Source organism: Pongo pygmaeus, chromosome 2 (genome assembly GCF_028885625.2).
Source record: "Pongo pygmaeus isolate AG05252 chromosome 2, NHGRI_mPonPyg2-v2.0_pri, whole genome shotgun sequence".
Lineage (NCBI taxonomy): Eukaryota > Metazoa > Chordata > Mammalia > Primates > Hominidae > Pongo > Pongo pygmaeus.
The window spans coordinates 207,161,229-207,187,233 of NC_085930.1; the positions used below are offsets into that span (position 1 = coordinate 207,161,229).

A 26,005-nucleotide genomic window follows, 5' to 3' on the forward strand; every position below is an offset into this window, starting at 1 on the left:
GGAGTTTAAGACCAGTCTGGGCAACATAGACCTTATTTCTACAAAAAAAAAAAAAAAAAAAAAAATTGCCAGGCATGGTGGTGTGTGTCTGCTGTAGTCCCAGCTACTCAGGAGGCTGAGGGAGGATTGCTGGAGCCTGGAAAGTTGGGGCAAGCTCTGATGGCACCAGTGCACTCCAGCCTGGGTGACAGAGTGAGACACTCTCAAAGAAATAAGAGAAAGACAAAATTACATTTTAATTTCATTCTTAAATAACTGCAGTTATTTACCGTATATACTTGTTGGGCACTAAAAAACCCAAACCGTGGAATCATATTGGACACTGCCACCCACATTGCTTTTTACTTTTTTTAATTAAAAAAAATTTGCTTTTGGCTGGGCATGGAGGCTCATGCCTGTAATCCCAGCACTTTGGGAGGTTGAGGTGGGAAGATCGTTTGAGGCCAGGAGTTCAAGACCAGTCTGGGCAACATAGTGAGACCCCATCTCGCTACCTTATTTTATTTTTTTAATTTTTAATTTTAGATATTGATTTAGAGATGGAGTCTCACTGTGTCACCCAGGCTGGAGTGCAGTGGCGTGATATTGGCTCACTGCAGCCTCCACCTCCCTGGTTGAAGCGATTATCCTGCCTCACGCTCCTGAGAAGCTGGCCATTACTGGTGCCCACCACCACACATGGCTAATTTTTGTATTTTTAGTAAGAGACAGGGTTTCACCATGTTGGCCAGGCTGGTCTGGAACTCCTGACCTCAGGTGATCTGCCCTGCTCGACCTTCTAAAGTGCTGTGCTTACAGGTATGCGCCACCATGCCCGGCCACTATCTCGCTATTTTAAAAAATAAATAACATTTGTTTACATCTTTGTTTTCTCCACTCATTTTTTGCTCTAAATTGATTTTTGCACAGTATTTTTTTTAAAATCACAGCAACCAACAGATACTCAGCTTTGCAAAGATTATGATATCATCAAAAGGAACATAGTGTGATCTATTTTGAACCTGAACTGTCTTGAACTAGTAGTTGATAGGTTGTTTGACAAGTATAGAAGATTACTTTTTCCCTGTAATTTAGAATTTCCTGTGGTGCTCTTGTGAGTTCTCTACAGAATCCCAGGTTACCTTGGGCACAGTTTGGGAACTGTGATCCTAAACTTTTGATAGTTTGGTGTATATGCTTTTAGATATTTTTCTCCAGACATTCAAGCATATGCATATATTTTTCCTTTTAACAAAAGTGTGCTGGTACATATTGGTCAGCAGCTTGATTTTTTCCATTCAGCAGTGTATCATGGTAAAGGTGGTGGATTGAATACATACATTTAATTTCATGCCAGCCTGAAAATTTCATTAAAACAATAGAGGACCTAAAACCCTCTAGATAACAAAGAACAGGAACAATGAGAATAACAACAATATCGTGAAAGCTGGAAAGCAGAAAAGACTAATGGCACCTAATTCGCCAACTTGAGAAAGCTGTATCCTAAACCAACAATGGAGAGAGCCTTCAAATAGTCATGTTATGTTACCAAACCCTTTAAAAGTCTCAAGATTAGCTGTGTCGTGTACTGTGGAGGTGGAGGTGGGACAGAAAATATGAGGAGTTGTTTGAAAGTCTGTTTCAGAAAAGTATTTCCATTCCTGACCTCCCTTTCTTCTCCCCGTAGACATAAATAGGGTAACCAGAGACTTACTATCTGGAGTAGAAAACGATTATTATCTGGACTGAGGGATACCATGCATAGTTAAGGATAAGGTACTGTGCCTTATAGTGGAAATCTATATGCTGAAGGTAGAAACCTCTAGCCTTTTTTCCTGACTTAGTTCTCAGAATCTTGCCCTTTTCTGCTGTTTCCCATTCACCAAAAGCATCCTCTTTCAAGTCTTTGAGGTATTGTTTTGGTATAAACAACATGTCTTTAAATTACCTTTTTATTTTTGTTTTTTTATGAGGCGGAGTCTTCCTGTCACCCAGGCCAGAGTACAGTGGCATGATCTCCGCTTACTGCAATCTCCGTCTCTTGGGTTCAAGTGATTCTCCTGCCTCAGCCTCCCGAGTAGCTGAGATTACAGGCGCCCGCCACCATGTCTGGCTAATTTTTGTATTTTTAGTAGAGACAAGGTTTCACCATGTTGGCCAGGCTGGTCTCGAACTCCTGACCTCAAATGATCCGCCCGCCTCGGCCTCCCGAAGTGCTGGGAGTACAGGCATGAGCCACCATGCCTGGCCTAAATTACCTTTTTATAATGTAACTTTTGATTACTTAGTTTATGCTTTATCTGTTGACTTGAAGATGAAGATTGTTCTTTTTTACATCTGTTCCCCACGTCTGTGTACTTGCATACTTCTTATCTTCCCTCCAAGATACCACTGTATCTTCCCACTATAGGGATACTATAAGGGGCAGTATTACCATTCCAGGTGAGATAATCCTTCATTGTTGTGTTTATTGCATGATACTTAGCATCCTTGGACCCCAGTGGTAAATGTCAATACCAACCTGAATGTATTACAGCAACCAAGAATTTCCCACGCATTTCCAAATGTTGGGTTGAGGTGGTATGGAGTATCTGGTTGAGAAGCATTGGGTTAGATCAGTGTTTAGCTTATTACTATTATGTAAATGGTAGTCATAGTTAAACCATGTAGTATACCAAGGTTTACAACCACTGTTTTCCCTTTCTTGTACATTTTTCTGTTGTCCCTGAAATTAATTGTCTTTATCTTTTGTTTAGTGTTCTCTGTACCACCTACTAACTGCAGACTCTCTTCTGGTTGTCTGTGTCTCCTTTATTTGCATTCATACACTTTAGAAATTCTATCAGGATCACATTCTTGGAGCCTTTTGACTGACTTTTGACCATTCCCTTCTGGATTGGTGGCCCTCCAGGCTTGAGGCACATTGTCATTCTGCATCTATTTTTACTGTTATCTTTAGTATTCTTTTTGCCTGACCCTTGTTTTTGGATCTCATTTCCTGCATCCTGTGTATTCTTGACTTACTCCCTTATTTGCCAGAGTACCTTCTCCTGTGACTCTCTGAGAAGGATGCATGGGAGGTAAATATTTTGATAACTTAACATCTCTGTAAACCTTTTTTGTTAGTTGTTATGTTAGTTTCAGTCTGTCGTTTTGTGGTACTTTCTGGGAGATTGCTCAAAATTTTAAATGTTTTAATGTTTTACTTTTAACTTAGAAATAACTTCAAATTTACTGAAAAAAATTGCAAAATATTACAGTTTTATATATGCTTCACCTAGCTTTGCTCCGAAGTTTTGTTTCAGTTTTTTTTGTTTGAAGACATGGTCTCGCTCTGTTGCCCAGGCTGGAGTGCAGTGGCGTGATCTCGGCTCACTGCAACTTCTGTCTCCTGGGTTCAAGTGATTCTCCCGCTTCAGGCTCCCGAGTAGCTGGGATTACAGGTTCATGCCACCGTGCCTGGCTAATTTTTGTATTTTTGGTAGAGACAGGGTTTCTCTATGTTGGCCAGGCTAGTCTTGAACTCCTGACCTTAGTTGATCCACCCACCTCAGCCTCCCAAAGTGCTGGGATCACAGGCATGAGCCACCGTGCCCAACCTTGCTTCAGTTTTTTTAAGGAGACAGAGTCTTGCTATGTTGCCCAGGCTGATCTTGAACTCTTGGGCTCAAACAATCCTTCTGCCTCTGCCTCCCAAGTAGGTGGGTCTACAGGTGTGCACCACTGTACCTGGCCTCTCCAATGTTATAGAACTACAGCACATTGTCAAGGCCAGGCAATTAATGTTTAGAAAATACTGCTAACTGATCAGCACACCTTATTCCAGTTTTGTCAGTTGTCACATGACTTTTCTTTTTCTGAACTGAGACTTAATCCAGGATTATACCTTGTTTAATTGTCGTCTCCTTAATCTCAGTCTTTCATTCTAGGACAGTCTGTTTTTGTCTTTCAGGACTTTGATTGACGTGATTGAAGAGTATTAGCCAGTTATTCTATTTTTTTTTTTTTTTTTGAGATGGAGTTTTGCTCTTGTCCCCCAGGCTGGAGTGCAATGGCGTGATTTCGGCTCACTGCCACCGCCGCCTCCTGGGTTCAAGCAATTCTCCTGCCTCAGCCTCCTGAGTAGCTGGATTACAGGTATGTGCCACCATGCCCGGCTAATGTTTGTATTTTTAGTAGAGACAGGGTTTCACCGTGTTGGCCAGACTGGTCTCAAACTCGCGACCTCAGGTGATCTGCCCACCTTGGCTTCCCAAAGTGTTGGGATTACAGGCGTGAGCCACTGCGCCTGGCCCTTTTCCTTTTTTATTTTTTTTTGAGATAGGACATCACTCTGTTGCCCAGGCTAGAGTGCCGTGGTGCAATCTCAGCTCACTGCAACCACAAACTCCTGGGCTCAGTTGATCCTCCCACCTCAGCCTCCTGAGTAGCTGGGACCACAGGCACATGCCACCATACTTGGCTAATTTTTATATTTTTTGTAGAGATGGGGTTTCATCATGTTGCCCAGAGTGGTCTCAAACTCCTGGGCTCAAACAGTCCACCCATCTCAGCCTCCCAAAGTGCGAGATTATAGGCTGAGCCACAGTTCCCTGCTGGTTGTTTTTAATATTTTGCTATTATAAACAATGCTGCAATGAATAGCCTTGTACATGTGTATATTTGTATTATTGTAGGCATGTCTTCAGGTAAATTCCTTAAAGTGGGGTTGCTGGATTAAAAGGTAAATACTTTTGTAGTTATTAAATGTTACCAAATTACCCTCCAAAAAGATTGGATCAATTTGTAGTCCTCCTAACAAAGTGTGGAAAGGCCCCTCTTCCCCACCAAGAGAATGTGTTACAATTTTTGCCAATTGTCTTTTAAATGAATTTGGACATCTTTCTTAAGCTTAAGGAACATTTAAAAAGCTTTATTTGTAAATTGTCTCCTTATGTATTTTTCCTATTTTCCATTAGGCTTTTTTTCAGTTATCCCTTAGTTTAAGAGTTCTATATATTAGGGATATTAGGCCTTTATGATACATGTTGCAAATATTTTTTTCTAGTTTATCAGTTGTCTTTTCATTTTGTTTATTTATTATTTTTTTTAACTTCCAAGCTTTCTGTTGAGTTTTTAATTTCTGCTATTATTTTTAATTTTCAAGACCCCTTTCTTGTTTTTGGCCATTCCTTTAGAAAAAGAATAACATCCTGTTCTTTTTTTCAATGGATATAATATTTGCTTTTGCTTCTTTGAAGATAGTATTAGTTGTTGTTGTTGTTGTTGTTGTTTTTTTTTGTGAGACAGTCTTGGTTTGTCACCCAGGCTGGAGTGCAGTGGCTCAATTTTGGCTCACTGCAGCCTTCAGAACTCCCAGGTTCAAGCAGTTCTCGTGTCTCAGCCTCCTGAGTAGCTGGGATTACAAGCACGTGCCACCACAGCTGGCTAATTTTTTTTGTATTTTTAGTAGGGTTGGGGTTTTACCTTGTTGGCCAGGTTGGTCTCGAACTCCTGACTTCAAGTGATCCGCCTGTCTTGGCCTCCCAAAGTGCTGTGATTATAGGTGTGAGCCACCACACTCGGCCCCCTCTTTTTTTTTAATTGTGGTAAAATATACGTAACATAAAATTTACTATTTTAACCATTTTTAGGTGTACGGTTCATTGGCATTAAAGTACATTCGCATTGCTGTGCAACCATCACCACCATTCATCTCCAGAACCTTTTTATCTTCCCAAACTGAAATTTTGTACCCATTAAGCAATAACTCCCTTTTCTCCCCCTCTCTGTTGGTTTATAAAAGTTGACTTTATATAGTTTTTGCTTTTATCTGTTTGTTTTGGTCTGTTTTTATCCCTAGACGTCTGGTGATTCTTGGTCATCCTTTATTTTTTATTTTATTTTTTTGAGACAGAGTCTTGCTTTGTCGCCCTGGCTAGACTGTAGTGGTGCGATCTCAGCTCACCACAACTTTTGCTTCCCAGGTTCAAGTGATTCCTGTGCCTCAGCCTCCCAAGTAGCTGGGATTACAGGCATGCACCACCATGCCCAGCTAATTTTTGTATTTTTAATAGAGATGGGGTTTTGCCATGTTGGCCAGGCTGGTCTCGAACTCCTGACCTCAAGTGCTCTGCCCACCTTGGCCTCCCAAAGTATTGGGATTACAGGCGTGAGCCACCGTGCCCGGCCCGTCTATTTGTTTTTAAGAATGACCACTAAGAAACTGCTTGGGAACTCTTAACACATGGTGGGACGTGCCAACTTTGGGGTACACTGTGGGCCATTTTGTGGGGTAATATCTGTATCTTTATGGAATTTTTTTGTTGTTGTTGTTGGACTAGTTATAGTCTCCAGAAAAGAATCTTCAGTCTGCTTGCATGGGTGAGACAGACTGCTAGCATTCTGAGAGATGAGTGGCAAAGTGTGTTTGGAGTCTCATATGCAGTACATAATTCCATCTTCAAACTATGCCTGGAGTCCCTCTGTGTGCAGACTTTCCATTTTACTCTTTTTTACATTTTACATTTTACTATTTTATCTAAAGGATAAACTTCCAGTCTTGGATAGGGGAGGGTCACTTACCTGCCATGTGGAGTTAAGTAGGGATCTGGAGTCTAACTGCTTCTTAAACTTTAGGCCACCCTATTGAGTAATTGTTCAGACTTGTTTTGTTGCGACATCCCCAGATATCACTGTCTGTTGGTTTTTTCTCCGTGAATGATCTGTTTTTCCCCAGGGACTAGTCGCCTTCTTGTGGGTATAGAGCTTCTTGCCAGTCTTATGGAAGCTGAGTGGGGAAGGGCCTGGAGGGGAATTCACAGTGTAAACTCATTTATCCTCCTGGTATACTATACCCCTGTGCTCAGCAGTACATGATATACTGGACTATCCTGGGTCATCCTCCACATAAAGTGAAACTTTCATTATCTGCCACGGTAGGAGATGGTATCTAGGAGTTTCACTGCTTCTTATTCAGACTTTGAGCCAGCCCTTCCTTTTTCAGCACCACCCATACTCCTGACTTTCATAGGTATATGTTGCCTCTGAGGTCCTGTAGCTTCTTTTTTTTTTTTTTTTGGAGACAGAGCTTCACTCTTGTCTCCCAGGCTGGAGTGCAGTGGCGCAATCTTGGCTCACTGCAACGTCCACCTCCTAGGTTCAAGCAATTCTTCTGCCTCAGCCTCCCAAGTAGCTGAGATTACAGGCACCCATCATCAAGCCTGGCTAATTATTTTTGTATTTTTAGTAGAGACGGGGTTTCACCACGTTGGCCAGGCTGGTCTCGAACTCCTGACCTCAGGTAATCCATCTGCCTCGGCTTCCCAAAGTGCTGGGATTACAGGCATGGGCCACCACGCCTGGCCCTGTGTTCTCATTTGTAAAATGAAGGATGGGGAAGGGAGAGGAGACCAAATACCAGTTAAGACTGATTCCATATTGACTTAATTATAATTTGCTCATAGCAAAATAATTTGTTTCATACAGCAAATTTTTAAAAGAGCAGGTAGTTTTGTTCTGTATAGTCATGCACCAGTAGATATTTAGTAAATACATGTGATGTCAGCATCTCAAGAGGGAGGCCACGCTCCTCTGTTACCAGTCAAAGACTCTGGGTAGCCATGCAAGGACAGGACTTTATCAAATGTTCTCACCCAGTGATGGTTCTGGATCTCAAGTGAATATAGGAAACAAGAACCAACACAAGCATACACACATATACTGCAGGAACACACTCTAGAAGCAGATGGGAATGAATGACAGTCAAAACCAAACAATGACTTCCCCTCAGGATTTAATAAGATCTAATATTAGCGAAGGCTCTTTAGAAAGAAAGGCAACCAGCCACTGCAGGTAGAGTGGAAGAAAGACTATGAATCAGAAGCCAATATTCTAATTTCAGCTTGCTAACAATTTACTCAGAAGTGCTGTATTACCTTTCTGTGTATAAGTTTTCTCTGGGGAAGAAAATGGAGGACTGAACACATGTTTACCTCAGTTCCCTCTCCAAATCACACTGAGGTTACAGAAATCGGATTTTTTTTTTTTTTTTGAGATGGAGTTTCACTCTTGTCACCCAGGCTGGAGTGCAGTGGCGCGATTTTGGCTCAGTGCAACCTCCGCCTCCAGGGTTCAAGCAGTTCTGCCTCAGCCTCCCCAGGAGCTGGTGTCAGGTGTGAGGATTACAAGCAATCTCCCACCTTGGCTTCCCAGAGTGCTGGGATTGCAGGTGTGAGCCACTGTGCCTGGTCGAAAATGATTCTTAAGTTTATTTTTCTCAGAGGCAGGTGTACAGCAAATGGCTTTTTGTTAGGCTACTCATGTCCTCCCTCCTCTCCAGTTTTCATTGTGATGAAAACCTTGGTCGGATAAGATTTCATTGTGTCTAATAGTCTAAATTGAAGTATGTATACTCTTTTTTTCCCTCAATTTTCTATCTTAATTACTGTGAATATGTCTTCATGACCTTATTTTTAGACAGAAATATAACTTACTTCTCTTCTTTACAGCTGCATCCAGATCTCATTATGCATCAGAAAAATGAAAAAACAGAGGAAAATTCTATGGAGGAAAGGAATCCACTTAGCCTTTTCTGAGAAATGGAATACTGGGTTTGGAGGCTTTAAGAAGTTTTATTTTCACCAACACTTGTGCATTCTGAAAGCTAAGCTGGGAAGGCCAGTTACTTGGAATAGACAGTTGAAACATTTCCAGGGTAGAAAGAAAGCTCTTCAAATCCAGAAAACGTGGATCAAGGATGAACCCCTTTGTGCTAAGACCAAGTTCAATGTGGCTACTCAAAATGTTAGTACTTTATCCTCTAAAGTGAAAAGAAAGGACACTAAACACTTCATTTCCTCCTCAAAGACTCTCCTGAGACTCCAAGCAGAGAAGTTGTTGTCATCAGCAAAGAATTCTGACCATGAATACTGCAGAGAGAAAAATCTCTTGAAGGCAGTTACTGACTTTCCATCAAATAGTGCTTTAGGTCAGGCCAATGGTCACAGACCTAGGACAGACCCACAAGCTTCTGACTTTCCCATGAAGTTCAATGGGGAGAGCCAAAGTCCAGGTGAGAGTGGCACGATTGTGGTCACCTTGAGCAACCATAAGAGAAAGGGCTTTTGTTACAGCTGCTGCCAAGGGCCGGAGCACCACAGGAATAGGGGACCCTTGATTCCAAAAAAGTTCCAACTTAACCAACATAGAAGAATAAAATTATCTCCTCTTATGATGTATGAGAAATTATCCATGATTAGATTTCGGTACAGGATTCTCAGATCCCAGCACTTCAGAACCAAAAGCAAGGTTTGCAAGCTAAGAAAAGCCCAGCGAAGCTGGGTACAGAAGGTCACTGGGGACCATCAAGAGACCCGTAGGGAGAACGGTGAGGGTGGCAGTTGCAGCCCATTTCCTTCCCCAGAACCTAAAGACCCTTCTTGTCGGCATCAGCCGTACTTTCCAGATATGGACAGCAATGCTGTGGTGAAGGGGACGAACTCTCATGTGCCTGATTGCCACACTAAAGGAAGCTCTTTCTTGGGCAAGGAGCTTAGTTTAGATGAAGCATTCCCTGACCAACAGAATGGCAGTGCCACAAACGCCTGGGACCAGTCATCCTGTTCTCCTAAGTGGGAGTGTACGGAGCTGATTCATGACATCCCCTTACCAGAACATCGTTCTAATACCATGTTCATTTCAGAAACTGAAAGAGAAATTATGACTCTGGGTCAGGAAAATCAGACAAGTTCTGTCAGTGATGACAGAGTAAAACTGTCAGTGTCTGGAGCAGATACATCTGTGAGTAGCGTAGATGGGCCTATGTCCCAAAAGTCTGTTCAAAATGAGAACTCATACCAGATGGAGGAGGATGGATCTCTCAAGCAGAACATTCTTAGTTCTGAGTTGCTGGACCACCCTTACTGTAAAAGTCCACTGGAGGCTCCCTTGGTGTGCAGTGGACTCAAACTAGAAAATCAAGTAGGAGGTGGAAAGAACAGTCAAAAAGCCTCTCCAGTGGATGATGAACAGCTGTCAGTCTGTCTTTCTGGTATGCACTTTTCCTTTATTCTCCCTCAAACTCCAAGCTCACATTTGCTGTGCATTATCCTTGCTAATAAGAGTGCTATTTTTTTCTCCCACTCATGGATATTTCTTTAAACCAGTTAGTCTTCTTGAAGCCTTTTATATTGCTGCATTATGGAGATGTTCCACCATTTAATCCTCGTAGACACTTGCATTGATTCCATTTTTTTCATAAGCTAATAGTGCGATGAAATTATGTCTTTACATTTATACATTTGTTCCTGTAAGCTAAATTCTCATTATTAGAATTGATGGTGAAGGAATATTCACACTTAAATTTTTAAGATAATTAAGTTACCCTCCAAAAAGTTGAACCAGTTTACATTTGTTAAGCTTTGCCAGTCTTACAGATCACAGAGTTTTGTTTTAATTTGCATTTTTGAGTTTTAAGTTTGAACATCTGTTTCTGTGTTTATTGGCCACTTTTTTGTGTGTGCATGGTTTTCCTTTGCCTATTTTTCTTTTTTTTGAGATGGAGTCTTACTCTGTCGCCAGGCTGGAGTGCAATGGTGCGATCTTGGCTCACCACAACCTCCGCCTCCTGGGTTCAAGTAATTCTCCTGTCTCAGCCCCCCGAGTAGTTGGGATTACAGGCGCCCGCCACCACGCCTGGCTAATTTTTGTATTTTTAGTAGAGATGGGGTTTCACCACGTTGGCCAGGCTGGTGTCGACCTCCTGACCTCAGGTGATCCACCCACCTTGGCCTCCCAAAGTGCTGGGATTACAGGCGTGAGACACCGTGCCCTGCCCCTTGGCCTATTTTTCAACTGGATTGTTTCTGTTTTATTTTTTTTTTTAATATAGGAGACGCTCAATGTACCAGGCACTGTGCTGGTTCCTAAGAATGTAGCAATGAACAGAATATATGACCTTCAGGGAACTTGGTGTCATTCTAGTCATAAAAATGTTAAATTAATTGCTGATTATAAATGTCATAAGAATGGTCCCTCACGAAAGGTAAAAGCCTTCAGTACCCCAAAATTGTTTGATATTTTTGCTTAATAGGAGTTTTCAGTTCTTATGTAGTAAAACTTATCTGTCTTTTTTTATTTTTTATTTTTTATTTTTTGGAGGTGGAATCTTGCTTTGTCACCCAGGCTGGAGTGCAGTGACGCAGTCTCGGCTCACTGCAACCTCTGCTTCCTGGTTCAAGCAGTTCTCCTGCCTCAGCCTCCCAAGTAGCTGAGACTACAGGCACACGCTGCCATGCCCGGCTAATTTTTTGTATTTTAGTAGAACAGTGTTTCACCATGTTGCCCAGGCTGGTCTCGAACTCCTGAGCTCAGGCAATCTGCCCGCCTCGGCCAGTCTGCCTAAAGTGCTAGGATTACAGGCTTGAGCCACTGCACCCGGCCTAAAACTTGTCTATCTTTGACTTTGAGGCTTCTAGTTTTTATGTCATGCTTTAAGAAGCCTTCTCTTGTCAAAAATCTATCCCATAAGGTAAACTGGTGTAAACATTTCTTTGGAAGACAATATGATAGTATAAATTATGGCCCATTCAGGCAATAGTTTGCTATGCAGCTGTTTAAGAATATAGATCTATATTTTGATACTGAAAGATGTCTGTATAAAGTGAAAACAGGCCAGGTGCTGTGGCTCATGCCTGTAATCCCAACACTTTGGGAGGCTGAGGTGGGCGGATCACCTGAGGTCAGGAGTTCAAGACGAGGCTGGTCAACATGGTGAAACCCCATCTCTACTAAAAATACAAAAATCAGCCAGGTGTTGTGGTGCGTGATCCCAGCACTCCTAAGTAGCTGTGATCCCAGCTACTTAGGAGGCTGAGGCAGGGAGAATCGCTTGAACCTGGGAGGCGGAGGTTGCAGTGAGCTTAGGTTATGCCACCGTGCTCCAGCCTGGGCAACAGAGCGAGACTCTGTCTCACAAAAAAAAAAAAAAAAAAAAAAAGCAAAAACAGTAAGTTGCAAAATGTTATGAAACCATTTTGTTAAAAGATGTATATGACATATGTAGGATGAGTATGTGTATATATGTGTGCATATGCATTTGTATAGGACATCTGGATGGATATTATTACCATTGGCTTTGGGGAGTTAGTTAGGAGGTTTATTTCTTAGTAGTTGAAACAGTTCTGAGCACTTTCTCTTTCCAACCATTAAGTATAATAAATTCTTCTGGCTGGGCACGGTGACTCACGCCTGTTATCCTAGCACTTTGGGAGGCTGAGGCGGGCGGATCATGAGGTCAGGAGATCGAGACCATCCTGGCTAACATGGTGAAACCCCGTACCTACTAAAAATTTAAAAAATTAGCCAGGCGTGGTGGCAGGCGCCTGTAGTCCCTGCTACTTGGGAGGCCGAGACAGGAGAATGGTGTGAACCGGGGAGGCGGAGCTTGCATTGAGCCGAGATCGCGCCACTGCACTCCAGCCTGGGCGACAGAGCAAGATTCTGTCTCAAAAAAAATATAAATAAATAAATAAATAAATAAATAAATAAATAAATTCTTCCTCACAAAAAGACACAAAGTACAGAGTCCTAGCAAATTAAAAAAAACAAAAACCAAAAAAACTCTTGTCTGTACTGTCCTAGAGTAAAGCCAGATTTCCCTACTGAGGTTAGCAGACCCATGATACTTAAACCTGAAAAAAATTAGCATTTACCCACAAATGCCAATTAACCTTTATAGATGTAACACTTTCAAATACAATTGATAAATTGAATATGCACATAGTAAAACCTGTAGCATGACCTGAGGAAGTAGGAATTCTTACAGAATTCACGTTAGTGACAATATAATTCACTATTTTAATAGGCCAAAGGGGAAAAAAATGGTATCTCAGCAAGTGCTGAAAAGCCTGTTAGTAAAATTGTTTCCTTTTGTGTTTAAATCTCTTAGAAAACTAGTAATAAAGGAAGCTTCCTTGAATTACTACAGAATATCAATCAGAAGCCAATAGCAGTTTCAGGTTTAAGAGAATGAAGTAAGCTCATGGAGTCTCTTCTTCCTCCTACCAAATCCATAGAAATTATGAAAAAATATTAAAAACACATGTGTCTTCATACTCACAAACAAGGAGGAGAGAGTTTTGGTGGATCAGAAACTGAGAATCAGCTCCCACTGGGCAAAAAGTAGAGGGAAGGTCCAGGCGGGCAGAAGGAAGATTAGTACAGGGAAGTGGTGTGATACTGAGTGCTCATATTTCTGGAGATGGTGGAAGTGGAGAGGAAAGGGGACACCCATGGTAAAGACTGAGTAGTTGGGGAATCTCTCCCTGCCTGTGCCACATATCAGCAAAGAACAAATCTGTTATCAAGCCAAAAGTCTAAGGACAAGAGACAGGATACTCACCCACACACGTACACCTTGTAACACTTGGCAAGAGTGAGGAACATCCATTTTCAGAACAGCTGCTGGGGTTCTTAGTGTCCTTATTCCCACTGAAAATAGTTCAAGGTAGAGCAGCAGCTACTGCCCATCATAGCCCTTTGCCCTCAATTCTCAGCAAGTTACCTAAGTAGAGATGAACTAACAGTCTATCACCATCCTCTGAGAAAAGCCAACACAATGAAATAGACAAATTCAGCAAATAACAGAACTAAACCTCAGTATTGATTAATGGGGCAATGAGTACAATAGATAATCCTTTAACTGACTTCTATAACATTAGCCACTATTGAGTTCTGTGGTGTGCTGAATGCTGGCTTGTCTCTAATGTGACTGCACATTATGCTCCTCAGTTGATTTACATGTTTAAGAGTCAGTTATACTTAGGGGAAATTTACTTGTTGCAGTTTCATAATTTTATTCAGTATTACATAAAATGATGAAATATGAGTGTAAGAAGAAAGCTCCTCCCTTGAAAACCAAGGTGAATGCTTTGTAAAAATGACAGTAGCGGGTTGCTGCCAAAAAAATTAATACTGATACGCTTATGCAAGACAACTGTAAAAGATTTGAGGGAGTGTATGAAAGTCTAGAACTCTGTACTGAGATTACTTTGCAAGTTCTTTAAGTTCTTGCTTCACTTTAAAGTTCTAACCTCTATGTCATGAGTATGCCAGGAGATAATGGAAGGGAAACTGAAGAAATTAGGGATGTTTTCTAGAAGTGAAAGAAAGTCTGAGTCTAAAGTTGAAAGGCTTTGTAAGTGCCAATCAGGATTAAAACACACAAATACATACACAAACTCACACTAAATTTAGTTTGGTAAAATTATAGCACATCCAAGAGAAATAACTTGGATGGTTACTTCTTTTGGAGGGAAAAGGGATAGATTCCTGTGCCACAAAACATTCCAGATGGATTAAAAGTTTGGCTAATTAAAACCAAATACACAGAAACGTGTACACGAATGCTTGTAACAGCATCGTTCATAATAGCCAGAAAGTGAAAACAACCTAAATGTTCAACAACTGATGAATGGATAAATAAAATTTGGTATATCTATACAATGGAATATTATTCTATAAAAGGAATAAACACCGATATATACTTAAATGTGGATGCACCTTGGAAACATGCTAAGTGAAAAGCCAGACACAAAAGGCCTTATAACATATGATTTCATTCATTTGAAATGTCCAGAATAGGCAAATACATGGAGATATAAAGTAGATTAATGGTTGCCAGGAGCTGGGAAGAAGGGGAATGAGAGATGACTGTTAATGGGTATAGAGTTTCTTTGTGGGGTAATGGAGGTGTTCTGGAATTAGGTAGTAGTGATAGTTACACAATCTGAATATATTAAAAAACAGGGAATTGTGTTCTTTAATGGGGCAAATTTTGTGGTGTGTGAATCACATCTCAATAAAGCTGTTAAAAAGAAACAAATATAGGCCGGCCATGGTGGCTCACATCTGTAATCCCAGCACTTTAGGAGGCTGAGGCAGAAGGATCGCTTGAGGGCAGGAGTTTGAGACCAGCCTGGGCAACATAGCAATATAAATACGTAGAGGGATGTATATAGACTTAGCGAGACTCTATCGCTACAAAAAATAAAATTATCTGTGTGGTGGTGCATGCCTGTAGTCCCAGCTACTCAGAAGGATGAGGTGGGAGGACTGCTTGAAACCAGGAGTTTGAGGTTGAAGTGAGCTATGGTCGCTCGACTGCATTCCAGCCTGGGTGACAGCAAGACCTTGTCTCTCTCTTTTTTTTGAGACAGAGTCTCGCTCTCTCTCCCAGGCTGGAGTGCAGTGGCGCGATCTTGGCTTACTGCAACCTCTGCCTCCTGGGTTCAAGCGATTCTTCTGCCTCAGCCTCCGGAGTAGCTGGGACTATAGGCACGTGCCACCACGCCCGGCTAATTTTTTGTATTTTTAGTAGAGACGGGGTTTCACTGTGTTAGCCAGGATGGTCTCAATCTCCTGACCTCATGATCCGCCTGCCTCAGCCTCCCAAAGTGCTGGGATTACAGGCGTGAGACACCGCGCCCGGCCGACCTTGTCTCTTAAAAAAAGAAAAAGAAAATACAGGAAATCATTCTTTTTAAGTTTTTGGTTTCTTTGTTTGTGACAGAGTCTCCCTCTGTCTCCGAGGCTAGAGTGCAGAGGCGTGATCTCAGCTCACTGCAAACTCCACCTCCCGGGTTCAAGCGATTCTCGTGCCACAGCCTCTGGAGTAGCCAGGACCACAAGAGGTGCGCCACTATGCCTGGCTAATTTTTTGTATATTTAGTAGAGATGGGGTTTCACCATGTTGGCCAGGCTGGTCTCGAACTCCTGACCTCAAGTGATCCGCCCGGCTTAGCCTCCCAAAGTGCTGGGATTACAGGCATGAGCCACTGTGCCTGACCTAAAGATTATTTTTAATTGACAAAATTATATATATTTATGGGGTACAATGTGATGTTTTGATATATGTTTACTTTGTGTAATAAATCAAGATAATCAGCATATCCATCACTCACTTCGTTGTGAGAACATTTAAAGTCGATTCTCATCTATTTTCAAGACACAGTACATTATTATTAACTATAGTCACCAGACTGTACAATAGATCTCTAGGATGGCTTCCTCCCATCACTGAAGCTTTATAACCCTTGACCAACATCTTCCAATTCTCTGCCCCAGCCCCAGCCCCTGGTAACCACCGTTGATTCTCTACGTCTGTGAGTTTGACCTTAGATACCACATATAAGTGAGATCATGCAGTATATTTCTTTGTGTCTGGCATATTTCACATATTATGCTCCACATTCATCCATGTTGCAAATGACAGGATGTTTTAAGGCTGAATTGTATTCCATTGTGTATATATACTACATTTTCTTTCTCCATTCATCCACTCATGGGCATTGAGGTTGATGCCATGCCTTGGCTGTTGTGGATAGTGCTGCAGTGAGTATGGGGTGCAGGTACCTCTTCAACACACTGATTTCATTGTCTTTGAAATACACTCAGAAATGGAATTGCTGGATCATATGGTAGTTCTATTTTTAATTTTTTGAGGAACCTGTATACTGTTTTCCTTCATGGCTGTGCTAATTCACATTCCCACCAACAGTGTACAGGGTTCCCTTTTCTCCACATTCAAGTCCTTTGCCTGCTTTTTAATTTGGGTTATCTTCTTGCTATTCAGTTGTTTGAGCAGGAGACCATTTTTATAATCTTATATTGATAAGACATTTTTGCCCATAATAGGAAGCTCAGAAGCAATGAAAATATACCAGATTGACTCTACAAACATTTAAATCTTGTGTGCATGTGTGTGTCTATAGCAAAAGTTAGATGAAAATTTAAAAATTTAGATATACATGCCCTTTTACCCAGAAATTTAACTTGTAGCAGGTGTGTCCAAGGGAAACAGTAGAACTAGGATAGATCAAGAGTTTCAATTGTTACGTTATTTAGAGGTAAAAATAAATGGCCATCAGTAGGGAACTGGTTACAATACAGTATGCATTTTTTTCAGGGAAAAGAGAACTGTCCATGATATAGTGAATGGAAAAAAGCAGCTTCAAGAAGAGTAAGTTTAGGCCGGGCGCAGTGGCTCATGCCTGTAATCCCAGCACTTTGGGAGGCCGAGGTGGGTGGATCACCTGAGGTCAGGAGTTCAAGACTAGCCTGACCAATATGGTGAAACTCCGTCTCTACTAAAAATACAAAAATTAGCCAGGCATGGTGGCATGCGCCTGTAGTCCCAGCTACTCGGGAGGCTGAGACAGGAGAATTGCTTGTACTTGTGAGGTGGAGGTTGCAGTGAGTTGAGATCGCACTACTGCACTCCAGCCTGGGTGACAGAGTGAGACTCCGTCTCAAAAAAAAAAAATTTAGTGTGTTTAAGAAATACATGTTCAAGGGGCTTGAAAGTCCAAAAGGAATTGTGGGCTCACTGCCATTTATTTAAAAATATTTATGGTCGTGTATTAGAAAAATAACTACTTAAAAGCTTGTTTCCACATATAAAGTAAATGTTTATAAAAATGTCCAACTCTTTTTTTCTAGATATTAATGTGGTTTTGTTTTTTTGTTTTTTTTTGAGACGGAGTTTTGATCTTGTTGCCCAGGCTGGAGTGCAGTGGCGTGATCTCGGCTCACGGTGGCCTCCGCTTCCTGGGTTCAAGCAATTTTCCTGCCTTCAAGCAATTTTCCTGCCTCAGCCTCCCGAATAGTTGGGATGACAGGTGCCTCTTTAGTAGAGACAGGGTTTCTCCATGTTGGTCAGGCTTGTCTCAAATTCCCAAACTCAGGTGATCCGCCGCCTTATCCTCCCAAAGTGCTGGGATTACAAATGTGAGCCACTGCGCCCGGCCTAATGTGTTATTTTTAATTTAGTGCTTTGGAAAAAAGTTAAGGTAGATCCTTACCTCATTCTTTACACCAAAATGAATTCCAGCTGTTAATAAAATATTTAGTTGTGAGTTCTTTTTTTTTTTTAAATTTATTCCCATGGGTCTGGGAACCAATGAAATTAGTTGGTAGTTCTAATACTGTTTATTGAGTAATTTGCTCTTTTCCCTGTGGTTCAGAAATGCAACCTACCACTGAGTCTCCCTGGATTTGATCTCTATTCCGTGCTGGCTCTATTTGCCTTAATTAGCGTAGTTTTATCATTTGACAGGACCTGGCGCTCCTTATTCACCTCTCTCCTTTAATTCTTTTCAGAAATTTCTAGGAATTTCTCACATTTTTGTCCCAACGTAAATTCTGGATTTGTTTTGTAATCTTTTTAAAAAGTGTGGTTTTTACTTGTTGTTGCATTATATTTATAGATTAATTTAGGGACAGTTGCTTTCATTGCAAAAGACTTCCCGTACCTTAGTAATATTTCGCAGCGTTTCACTTAGGTTTTGCACATTCCTTATGTTTGTTCTTAGATACTTTATACCTTATTGTTGATGGGCCCTTTCTGAGGTAGGTATTGTGTTTTGTTGGAGAACCATGTGGTTGCATTTCGTATGTGCACAACACAGTGAACCTCATTCCACGTTCAGGGTGGAATGTGACCCAGGTCAGTTGTATCAAACGAAAACTGTCCAATGCCGTTAGTTTAACATGATGGGTATTTTTAACTTCTTTTCTTTTTTTTTTTTTTTTTGAGATGGAGTCTTACTCTGTCACCCAGGCTGGAGTGCAGTGGCACAATCTCAGCTCGCTACAAGCTCCGCCTTCCATGTTCACGCCATTCTGCTGCCTCCCGAGTAGCTGGGACTACAGGCGCCCGCCACCACGCCCCTCTAATTTTTTGTATTTTTTAGTAGAGACAGGGTTCCACCATGTTAGCCAGGATGGTCTCGATCTCTTGACCTCGTGATCCACCTGCTTCAGCCTCCCAAAGTTCTGGGATTACAGGCGTAAGCCACCGTGCCTGGCCTTACTTTTAACTTCTTTTTTTAAAAAAGTTCTTTCTTTTTTATTTTTTTTAATTATTTTTGAGGCAGGGTCTGGTTCTGTTGCCCAAGCTGGAGTGCCGTGGTGGGATCTTGGCTCACTGCAGTCTTTGCCTCCCAGGCTCAACCCATCCTCCCACCTCACCCTCCCGAGTAGCTGGGACTACAGGCATGTGCCAACACGCTTGGCTAATTTTTGTATTTTTTGTAGAGAAGCGGTCTCACTTTGTTGCCCAGACTGGTCTTGAACTTCCGAGCTTAAGCAATCCTTCCGTCTCAGCCTCCCAAAGTGCTAGGATTACAGGCGTGAGCCACCGTGCCTGGCCGGGTACTTTAAATTCTAAAATGACACCTCAGGTTTTGTTTTTTATATTACTACCTTTTGTACTTGCAGAGTGCTCTATAATTTGAACTCCAGTTTTTGTCTGTTGTTTTTTCCTAACATTTTGTCCTTTGTTTCTTGGGTCACTTTGAAATTTTAGTACTTTGGGAGTAAAATAAATTGTGTATACCAATTGCATTTTTCCTTTTTCAGTTGATCAGTTTAGTGAAAGCAAGTGGGTAAAGAATGGTGGATTTAACTTGTCATATTATAACATCTGTTTCTGAGTAAAATAAATTGTATATACCAAGTGCATTTTTCGTTTTTTAGTTGGTTAGTTTAGTGAAAGCAAGTGGATAAAGAATGGTGGATTTAACTGTCATTTTATAAAATCTGTTTCTGGATAGTTCTTGGCCCACAGATATTAAAAAGGAAAGGTGAAGAATCAAGTTGTTTTTGTAGAGAAAAGATAACAGATATTTCTTGCTTTGTAAGTGGCATAGCATGATAGTTAACAGCCCAGTTTCTGTAGTCACGGGACCTACAATCAGGATCTTAGTTCTACCATATGCTAGTTAAGTGCCTTGGGGAGGTAACTTAACCTCTCAAAGCTTCTAATGTCTCCATTTGATTGACTGGTTGATTTGTTGATTGATTGAGATGAGATCTCGCTCTGTTGCCCAGACTGGAGTGCAGTGGCATAATCTCGGCTCACTATAGCCTCTGCCTCCCAGGTTCAAGTGATTTTCCTGCCTCAGTCTCCCAAGTAGCTGAGATTACAGGCACACAAACATGCCCGGCTAATTTTTGTAGTTTTAGCATAGACAGAGTTTCACCATGTTGGCCAGGCTGGTCTTGAATTCTTGACCTCAGGTGATCCACCCGCCTTCCAAAGTGCTGGGATTATAGGCATGAGCCACCGCACCTGGCCCAGTGTCTCTATTTGTAAAGTAGGGATACTATCTTAACACCCAAGGAGGCTATAAGAACTAAATGAGACATGCTAGTGCTTGTCTTATAAGTATTTTTTAACTGTTGTTTTATTTCTGGTCCCAGTGAGATAATGGTGTGTGTAAGTGAGACACTGTCATCTAGGGTTCTCCTTGAAGATCGTACCTTGAAGGGCATTTCTGCTGAATAAGAAATCTATGTTTATCATCTGAAAATGAAAATAAAGATACAGATAAGAGGAAAATGCGTAATAATTTAGAATCTCCATCATTCTACCACCAGAAATAACATTGTTAACGAGCACCATGATACTAGTTTGAAATTCACGTCCATATCCCATTGTGGGGGACACTGCCTTCTTATTTGAGGAGCCTCAATCAAAGTTGTGGGGCCTAAAGTTTAATTTTTATTGTTGTTAGGGGTATTATTTTACTACGAAAAATAATTCTCAACGCAGTTTCTCAAATGGTGGGATTCCTTATCTTCCATTGGGCCCATTCCCCCATGTAGACACAAGGTTATGATTAGGTAACTGTAAGATGTGAAATAGTAAACACTAGAGACAAGTATATGGTCTGTTCCTAGATTAGAAGCCCCAAATCTTTATTTCGTACCCTGATGAAGTTGGAGCATGGGACTATCTTCCTGTCTACTGTATTTGCCCAAAGCCTAGAGCAGATTGGACGTGAGAAAGGACCTCTTTTCTGTTTACTGTACCCTGACCTTTGCACCTGTGTTAAGCCTTTAAAATTGAGAGGTACTCTGGTGGGAGATTAACAGGAGGAAAAATAAATTGTTCACTTCTTTGTCTGTCTCTCCCCTCATAAAAGACAAAACACTTCATTCCCAAGACACTCTTATCATCTTTTCTATCCTGTTTATATCGATGCATGGCAGAGGCCATTCTTGGAGTTACAAAGGGAGCTGGTTAAGATATGTGGCTAACAATCCTCATTTTTCCTGTCTTAACTCAGCAGACTTAACTGTCAGACTGATGGTTAGCTAGTTTGTTGCTCTGCCCATTCAGCATTGGTGAACAGCCTAAGTCATGTCTGTACTTTCGTGAGTGTCTAAGCCTTGCCTCAGCTTTTTTGTATTTACTTAGAAATAATGTCCTGGGTGGCCAGGCATGGTGGCTCACGCCTGTAATCCCAGTACTTTGGGAAGGCAAGGCAGGTGAATCACCTGAGGTCAGGAGTTCGAGACCAGCCTGGCCAACATGGTGAAACCCCATCTCTACTAAAAAAAATACAAAAATTAGCTGGGCGTGGTGGCGGGCGCCTGTAATCCCAGCTACTCAGGAGGCTAAGGTAGGAGAATCACTTGAACCCAGGAGGGGGAGGTTGCAGTGAGCCGAAATCACACCATTGCACTCCAGCCTGGGTGAAAAGAGCAAGACTTTGTCTTAAAAAAAAAAGAAAAGAAAGAACGTCCTGGGTTTATTTCCTAGGGCTTTTTTAGGTTCAGTGGATCATTCAGTGATATATATAAGCACATATACATGTTACTTACATTTACCTGAAGACTGTCCTATGGTGTGGCCAAAAAGCCACCTTTAAATTTTATTTCTCATCTTGGGAGGCTGGAGCGAGAGGATCACTTGAGGCCAGAAGTTCAAGACCAGCCTGAGCAACATAGCAAGACCCCATCTTAAAAAACAAAACAAAACAAAAAAACTTAAAAAATTAGCTGGGTGTGGTTTCACATGCCTATAGTCCCAGCTAACTATCCAAGCAGAAGGATGGCTTGAGCCCAGGAGTTTGAGGCTGTAATGAGCTATGGTTGTGTTACTATGCCCCAGCCTGGATGATAGAAAGAGACCCCATCTCCAAAAAATTCTATTTACTGTCTTAAAATGTGCTTCACTAGCTGGGCGCGGTGGCTCACGCCTGTAATCCCAGCACTATGGGGGAGGCCAAGGCGGGCGGATCACAAGGTCAGGAGATGAAGACCACCCTGGCTAACACAGTGAAACCCCGTCTCTACTAAAAATACAAAAAATTAGCCGGGCGTGGTGGCGGGCGCCTGTAGTCACAGCTATTCAGGAGGATGAGGCAGGAGAATGGCGTGAACCCGGGAGGTGGAACTTGTAGTGAGCAGAGATCGTGCCACTGCACTCCAGCTTGGGCGACAGAGCGAGACTCCATCTAAAAAAAAAAAAAAAGTGCCTCACTAGCTGTTATCCAGTTGAGCTCACCTCAGAGGGTTATTTGGTGTCATGAGTATAATAACTTTTCAAGTTGTATGATATTGTCCCTTGCTGATACTAAAGTACATACCTTTACCAAATAATAGAATCACAATGATCTCATCAGTTAATGCTAATTGTGATTTTAAAACAATAATTCTTTCAGTTACCAAAAGGATAGGCACATTTGACTATGTGATTAAGCCCTTTAGAAGTCACGCTTTAAGAGAAGGTTAAGCTATGGGAAGCTGTTAGTATTTCCTTCTAGCTATCCATTCCTTCTCTAACAATGCATCAGTAACTTAAAAATCTAATGTGAAATGATTCCTCACAGTATGTCTTTCTAGATTGCATTGGTTAGAGCCTAATATATTTTATTTTTTACAAAAGATATAACTTCAAAAATATTTATATTATCAATATTATATAGTAATATAGGTTAACCACTGTATGTGTTAAGTGCTGTGTGTAGGTTAAGTGTTTGGAGAATGACTCTACTGAAAATGGCTTGTTTTTCCATCTTAACTTTTCTTTCTTCCTTTATTTAAGGATTCCTAGATGAGGTTATGAAGAAGTATGGCAGTTTGGTTCCACTCAGTGAAAAAGAAGTCCTTGGAAGATTAAAAGATGTCTTTAATGAAGACTTTTCTAATAGGTATATAAACGATGCTAAAGTTAAGCCCTTGAAAATAAAATTTTTGGCATATATGACTTTTCTCTTGATTTACAGGAAAAAAAAGATATTCAGCAGTAAATTGAGAAGTACTCATGTTTTTTTACCTTTTGTTTCAAAATCTTTCTCTTTCAGAAAACCATTTATCAATAGAGAAATAACAAACTATCGGGCCAGACATCAAAAATGTAACTTCCGTATCTTCTATAATAAACACATGCTGGATATGGACGACCTGGCGACTCTGGATGGTCAGAACTGGCTGAATGACCAGGTTAGTATATTGTAGTTTGTCAGTGTGGAGAAGTTGCAGAGGACGTTAGTCTATAAAATATAATCTCTAGTTTGGCTTCACAGTTGTCTTTTGGAATAAGGATTCTTTATTCTTTACTGGTTACTTGCCCCAGGATCCAAACGGTTTGATTACTGTTGGCAGTAATAATATATTATTTATTCTGATTGGGATGTTCTGAATTGTATAGGGTTAGTAGCCTGATTTTATTTATTTCTTTTGTTTTTCTTTCTTCAACTTACTGGCAGAGATAGTAAGCTGGTTTTATGTTGACTTTTTATAGGTCATTAATATGTATGGTGAGCTGATAATGGATGCAGTCCCAGACAAAGTAAGTAAAAACTTCCTCTTCTGCAGGAGAGAGTGTCCTTGTGTATTAAATAAAACGAGTAGTTTTTTTGTTTTTACATTTGATGTAATTATCTGACATTCCTTAAATTTTTTAAAAGAAGAGTTCAATTTTGTCTTGATCATGTACTAGGCTTGACCGTAAGTTCCATCAAATCACTTCTTTTTTGTTCTTTTTGAGATGGAGATTTGCTCTTATTGCCCAGGCTGGAGTGCAATGGCGTGATCTCAGCTTATTGCAACCTCCACCTCCCGGGTTCAAGCGATTCTCCTGTCTCAGCCTCCCGACTAGCTGGGATTATAGGCGCGTGTCACCATGCCTGGCTAATTTTTGTATTTTTAGTAGAGACAGGGTTTCATCATATTGATCAGGCTGGTCTCGAACTCCTGACCTCAGGTGATCCGCCTCTGCCTTGGTCTCCCAAAGTGCTGGGATTACAGGTGTGAGTCACAGCGCCTGGCCCCATCAAATCACTTCGGCATAAGAAAATCACTGTGCAATTGTTTTCCTATTTATTTGTGTTAGGGTAGGTATGTTTGTTGATTTCTGGAGAGGGCTTTTTTTTGGTGGGGAGATGTGCAAAAGGGACTGGCTAAGCTTTTTACATTTATGTATATATTTTACTTTTTTTTTTTTTTTTTTTTTGAGACCGAGTCTTGCTCTGTCATCCAGACTGGAGTGTAGTGGCGTGATCTTGGCTCACTGCAACCTCCACCTCCTGGGTTCAAGCAATTCTCCTGCCTTAGCCTCCCGAGTAGCTGGGATTACAGGTGTGTGCTACCATGCCTGGCTAATTTTTGTATTTTTAGGAGAGACGAGGTTTCACCATGTTGGGCAGGCTGGTCTCGAACTCCTGACCTCTGGTGATCCGCCCACCACCCCCCTCCCAAAGTGCTGGGATTAAAGATGTGAGCCACCATGCCAGGCCAGCTTTTTACATTTAACTTAAAATCTTGCTCTCTTTAAAAATGTAAAAAAATACTCATCTTTCATTTTTCCTTGGATAAATCTTTGATAGTTCAAATACAGATTGAACCCTCATAAACTCTAAATTCTCTTAAGAGTTTTGTTTCATATCAAAACTATTTTTTTACTTAATGTATTTTTCTGAATACACAAATGCCTGATAGGTGCAAAAATTTCCAAGTGCTTTATAAAACCAATCTAATAAAGTAACATAAATACTAAAAAGTCAGATTCTGATACTGTTTATGAATTATAGAAAATGTTTTATGACTTTCCACTTAAATTATAAATCTGTTATACATTTATAAATTGGAATCATGAGGCTAATCTACTAGATGCTCTTGTCAAATTCTCTCAATCATCAGGAAGTTTAAACAATGTAGATTATCTTTAACATAAAAGTATTAATTTCAAGGGTTTCATTTACCACCATTGTACATTTAATTCTAAACATTCATGGAGTCAAAAGGACACTTAACTAAGGCAGTAGTTCTCAAAGCATGGTCCCCGTACTAGCAGCATCAGTATCCCCTGAGAACTTACTAGAAATGCACATTCTGAGACTCCAACCCACACCTACTGAATCAGAAACTGGAGGTGGGGACCACCGATTTGTGTTTTGACAAGCTCTCCAGATGATTCTGATGGACACCAATTTTGAGAATCACTGCTCTAGAGACAGCTACTATAAGCTCTTTCTTATTTATTTATTTTTGTTAAAATTATAAAAAATAACCTTTTTTTTTAGAGACACTAAAAAGACACTCCAGGCTGGAGTGCAGTGGCACAGTCGTAGCTCACTGTAGCCTTGAACTCCTGGGCTCAAGCAATCCTCTCGCCTTAGCCTCCCAGGTAGGTGGGACTAGAGGCACGTGCCACTGTGCCACTATACCCAGCTAGTTTATTTTTATTTTTGGTAGAGCCAGGAGTCTTGCTATGTTGCCCAGGCTAGCTTGAGCTCTGGGCTTAGCTAAAGTAATCCTCTCACCTCTGCCTCTCAAAAGTGCTGGGATTAGAGGTGTGAGCCACTATGTCTGGCAGCTCTTTTAATCTGTATGTTAAGCTGCATGGTTATCAAAAGGATGTGCCTCAGAACCATCTGAAAGGTTTGTAAAACCAGATTAGTGGGCCCTACCTTCAGAGTTTCTGCTTTAATAGGTCTGGGATGAGGCCTGATAATTTGGATTTCTAACAAGTTCCTAGATGATGCTGACACTACGGGTCAGGTGACCACACTCTGAGAACCACAGCGCTAAGGGAACAGTTTTATCACCTCAAGTTACTGAATGAGCACTTCGAGATCACAATATGTTTACCATCTGAGATGAGCTAATATACCACTTACTTATAAGTCGGAAATTCAAAGCCGAGGATGCAGGACCTGATACTCTGTACAGCCAGGGTAATTCTGTGGTACTAGAA

At 41.1% G+C, this 26,005-nt stretch overlaps 1 protein-coding gene across 3 annotated transcripts in view; it reads left to right on the top strand.

Annotated features, from left to right (window-relative positions):
* The window catches only part of SENP5 (SUMO specific peptidase 5), a 67,049-nt gene that overhangs the window by 9,231 nt on the left and 31,813 nt on the right, over positions 1-26,005 (top strand). For all 3 annotated transcript variants that reach the window (XR_010125609.1, XM_054480480.2, XM_054480481.2), the window contains exons 2-5: positions 8,469-10,009; positions 22,853-22,958; positions 23,112-23,250; positions 23,552-23,599. Coding sequence is in view for 2 of the 3 variants with exons in the window: in XM_054480480.2 (XP_054336455.1) it covers positions 8,500-10,009; positions 22,853-22,958; positions 23,112-23,250; positions 23,552-23,599 (1,803 nt within the window). In the remaining variant the exon portion in view is untranslated. The remainder of the gene's footprint in view (positions 1-8,468; positions 10,010-22,852; positions 22,959-23,111; positions 23,251-23,551; positions 23,600-26,005) is intronic.